The following is a 3,802-nucleotide window of genomic DNA, read 5'->3' on the forward strand; positions in this document are numbered from 1 at the left end:
GGGTCCTGGCAGTGCCCGCGGAAACCTTTCCAGCGAAGTAACATTTTCCAGCTGCGCTGTGTGCAGACTCCGGGCGCAGCGGACCAGGTGGAGGGAGCGGAGGGAGGGCGGACGGTCCGAGCGCGCGGAGCACGCGGGGCCACCCCCATCCCGCGCCGGGGCATCTCCTCTCTCCCGCTGCCCCGCCAGGTAGGAGATGGAGCCGTGCGCCCTGCGGCTCGCCCCCTCCCGCGGTCAGCCTGGACCCGCGCAGCCCTTGAGGAGCCCCCATGTGGCTGGGCCGCAGAGCTGGTCAGGGGCCGCAGAGCTGGTCAGGGGCCCCCTGGGTCCTGGGGCTGCGTTGTGGCTCCAGAGCTCTATGGGGTCCAGTCCGCAGGTAGTTGGCATCTGCCAGGCAGCGGCCTCCCCTGCCACAGCGTCTGGTCTTGAGTAGTTTCAGGTGAGTTAGGAGCTAGCTGAATGTGAGCTCCCGCTGAGTTTGAGCGGTATTATAGGAGAAGAACAGCCAGCCAGCCCGTGACTGACACTCGGTAGGCCTGGACGCATCAGTGCTGGCTTCCTGGAGGAGGTGGTACGAAAAGTGATCTGAGAGCAGGGAACCAGGAGCTAAGATAGGAGCGGGAAAACTCCAAGGTGGGATGTATTTCCCCAGGAGTCAGTCAGGGGAGGAAAGGTGCGAAGTGTGGTCTCAAAGGCACCAAGTTGGGACCTCAGAAGCTTCAACGCCATGATAAGGAGCGAAGAGCCAGTGAAGGAATTGGAGAGGGGTGGGGAGTGTGGCATGGAAAACCCAGGGTGGGCCTCTTCCCCAGGCCAGAAGGGTGGCTGCACCAGGCGCCTGGTTCAATATTGTACTTACATAGCCCGTGACAAATCCGACGGAGAGGCTGGGATCCGAGAAATCAGCAGTGGGCTGGACCCAAGACCAGGGCCCTGGATCCCAGAAATAAGGAGGGGCACAGAAGGGAATTCCCTGGTGGCCCAATGGTTAGCACTCAGTGCTCTCACTGCCCTGGCCCAGGTTTGATCAGTGGTCGGGGAACTACGATCCTCCAAGGTGGGACAAGAAAAAAAAGAGGCAGAGAGATGAGAGTCTGGTCTCTTGCTAAGGCCCGCAGTCGGGGAGGGGAGGAGGAGCAGCCTCAGGGGGCCTGGCACAGGCCAGGTATTCCAAGGATGCCCTTTTCCCCTGCAGGGCCCTCTGTGCGTACGTCGTGCACAGGAATGTGACCTGCGTCTTACAGGAGGGAGCGGAGAGCTACCTAAAGGCTGAATACCGGCAGTGCGGCTGGGGGCCCAAGTGCCCTGGGACAGTCACGTGAGTGCACCCCCAGTCCCACCCACTCAGGATCCCAGGGCACAAGCTCCAGGCCTGCCTTCAGCGGAGGGCAGCAGCCGGCTCCACCAGGGATGCGACTCCTGGGATTCCAAAGGGCCTTCCCCTGTGCCCACACGGGCAGGGAACAGGGCAGGCTCAGGCTGGAGCCCACAGAGGGTCCCAGGGGAGCAGCAGCACAAGGCAGAGGGGGCTGGGGACAGAGGCGAGCAGAGAGTCACACTGGCAATGGCTGATTGCAGAGGGGGCCCGTGGGCAGACCCAGGGAAGGTGGCGCTGACCGTGGAGAAGGCAGGCCAGGGGTAAGATGCTGGGAGCCCAAGATCTGGGGCTTCAGCCAGATGGGTGGGCCGAGGATGTGCTGCACGCAGGTGTGACACACAGGTCTGTACTTGGAGATGTTCAAATGTGTGTCTGAAGACAGACCTGTTTGCTCCCGTGTATCAGTGGGTAAACAGGAGGGAGTCCCCATGGGGAGCACTCCTGCATCCCTGGGCCTCTCTGCTGTGCTCAGCATCAAAGGTGCCCTTCCGCCAGCCTCCCGGGCCAGAGCTGAATTCTGGGAGCAGGCCAGGGGGGAGGGGAAGGAAGTAAGAGGCCCCCCAGATAGGGAGTGGCCCCTAGGCAGTGTGACGGGCTGTCTGCCTCAGCTTCTCTGCCCTGCCTCTCACCTACCCAGAGGGGAGAGGCTGGGTTTTGTCAGAAGTTTTCATGGTGCCGCCAAAGCCAGAGTTGGAATTTCCGATGGCAGAGTGAGCCAGAGGGGGTCCAAGTGGTCTGGGGAGTCTGGGGGCTAAATTCCCACTAGTTTTTGGCCCCAGCAAAACAGCGGGCGGGGCTTTGACCTGCCCCTTCCCTAAGGCATCTCGGAGCCTCTGGAAGGCCTGCTGCCACCCCTCTGCCTTGCTAGCACAGACAAGGGGGAGATCCTGGTGGGGCAGTGAAGCTGGGAGACGTCCAGCCTTTCTGCCAGAGTCTTGAGAGCGGCCCTGGGTCCCAGCAGGGGGCAGGGTCCCCTGCCCACGGACACAGAGCCCTGCCCTCTCCCGCCCCCGGCCCAGGTACCGCTCGGTGCTCAGACCCAGATACAAGGTGGGCTACAAGACGGTGACGGACCTTGCCTGGCGTTGTTGCCCTGGCCTCGCTGGAGAAGGCTGTCCCGAGCACCTCACGGACCACGGGGCCACACCACCTCAGCCGGAGCCTGAGACCCAGAGTCCCTCTGGGCAGGTGGGCCCGGGCCCCAGGCCCCTTCCTTCCAGCAGAGTGGCCCCAAGCCCCCATGGTGAGTCTGCCCACGGAGACCCCCACCAAGGTGATCAGGCTTCTGGGGACTGACCCAGGCTGGCGGAGCCCGAGCCGGGTGGGGGAGGGTGCATCTCACTCTGGGCATGAGGGCGAGCCCCCCAGAGCCCCCCTGCCACAGCTGTTGGCGGGGAGCCATGCCCAGCAAGGTCGGCTTAGAACAGAAAATCTCTCGGCATCTGGGCCATAGGACAAGCTGAGTGAGCCAGGCCAGTGATACTCCTGGGGTTCTCACCTCCTCTTTCCCAGGAAGGAAAGGCCCGGGGCTGTTTGGTGAACGGCTGGAACGCCTGGAGGGTGACGTCCAGCGCCTGGCACAAGCATATGGTACCCTCAGCGGCCTGGTGGCTAGGCGTGACGACCCCAGTAGGATGACTGGTGGACCCAGGGCTCCTGCCACCCCCGTGGGCTTTGGGGTCATCCCCGAGGGCTTCTTGAGCCCCCGAGACAGAGCTGGAAAACCGCTCAGCCCGCCCCTGGATGAGATCCTGAGCAAGGTGACCGAGGTGAGCAACACACTCCGGACCAAGGTGCAGCTGCTGGACAAAGTGCACGGGCTAGCCCTCGGCCACGAGGCTCACCTGCAGCGGCTGCGGGAGGCGCCCCCGTCCCCCCTCACCTCCCTGGCGCTGCTGGACGAGTACGTGGACCGACGGCTGCACCGGCTCTGGAGCAGCCTGCTGGACGGCTTCGAGCAGAAGCTGCAGGGCGTCCAGAGCGCGTGCGATCTGCATGTGCAGGAGGTGCGGCAGCAGTGTGAGGAGGGCCAAGCGGCCAGCCGGAGGCTGCACCAGAGCCTCGATGGCCGAGAGCTGGCCCTGCGCCGGGAGCTCTCACAGCTGGGTACCCGGCTGCAGGGCCTGAGTGTGGCTGGCGGGGGCAGCTGCTGCGGGCAGCTGGCCTTCATCAGGGCCCGCGTGGACAGCCTCGAGAGGAACCTGCAGGCTGTGATTGAGGCCCACCGGGGCCGCGGCGCCCCCGATGGGGATGACCTCACGCGGCTGTCTGCCGCCATGCTCGAGGGGGGCATGGATGGGCTGCTGGAGGGCGTGGAGACCGCCAACGGGACAGGGGGTGGAGCCGGGGGCTGCTGTCTGGGGGTGGAGGAAGGAGGCTGGGGCTCGCGCGGCTTCCACACCACACTGGAAGAGCGTGTGCAGA

At 64.6% G+C, this 3,802-nt stretch overlaps 1 protein-coding gene across 1 annotated transcript in view; it reads left to right on the plus strand.

Annotated features, from left to right (window-relative positions):
* The window catches only part of EMILIN3 (elastin microfibril interfacer 3), a 6,939-nt gene that overhangs the window by 2,156 nt on the left and 981 nt on the right, over positions 1-3,802 (plus strand). The window contains exons 2-5 of the mRNA XM_010829235.1: positions 13-233; positions 1,196-1,318; positions 2,398-2,621; positions 2,891-3,797. Coding sequence (XP_010827537.1) covers positions 13-233; positions 1,196-1,318; positions 2,398-2,621; positions 2,891-3,797 — 1,475 coding nt within the window. The remainder of the gene's footprint in view (positions 1-12; positions 234-1,195; positions 1,319-2,397; positions 2,622-2,890; positions 3,798-3,802) is intronic.

Source organism: Bison bison, unplaced genomic scaffold, assembly GCF_000754665.1.
Source record: "Bison bison bison isolate TAMUID 2011002044 unplaced genomic scaffold, Bison_UMD1.0 scf7180017864500, whole genome shotgun sequence".
Taxonomy (NCBI): domain Eukaryota; kingdom Metazoa; phylum Chordata; class Mammalia; order Artiodactyla; family Bovidae; genus Bison; species Bison bison.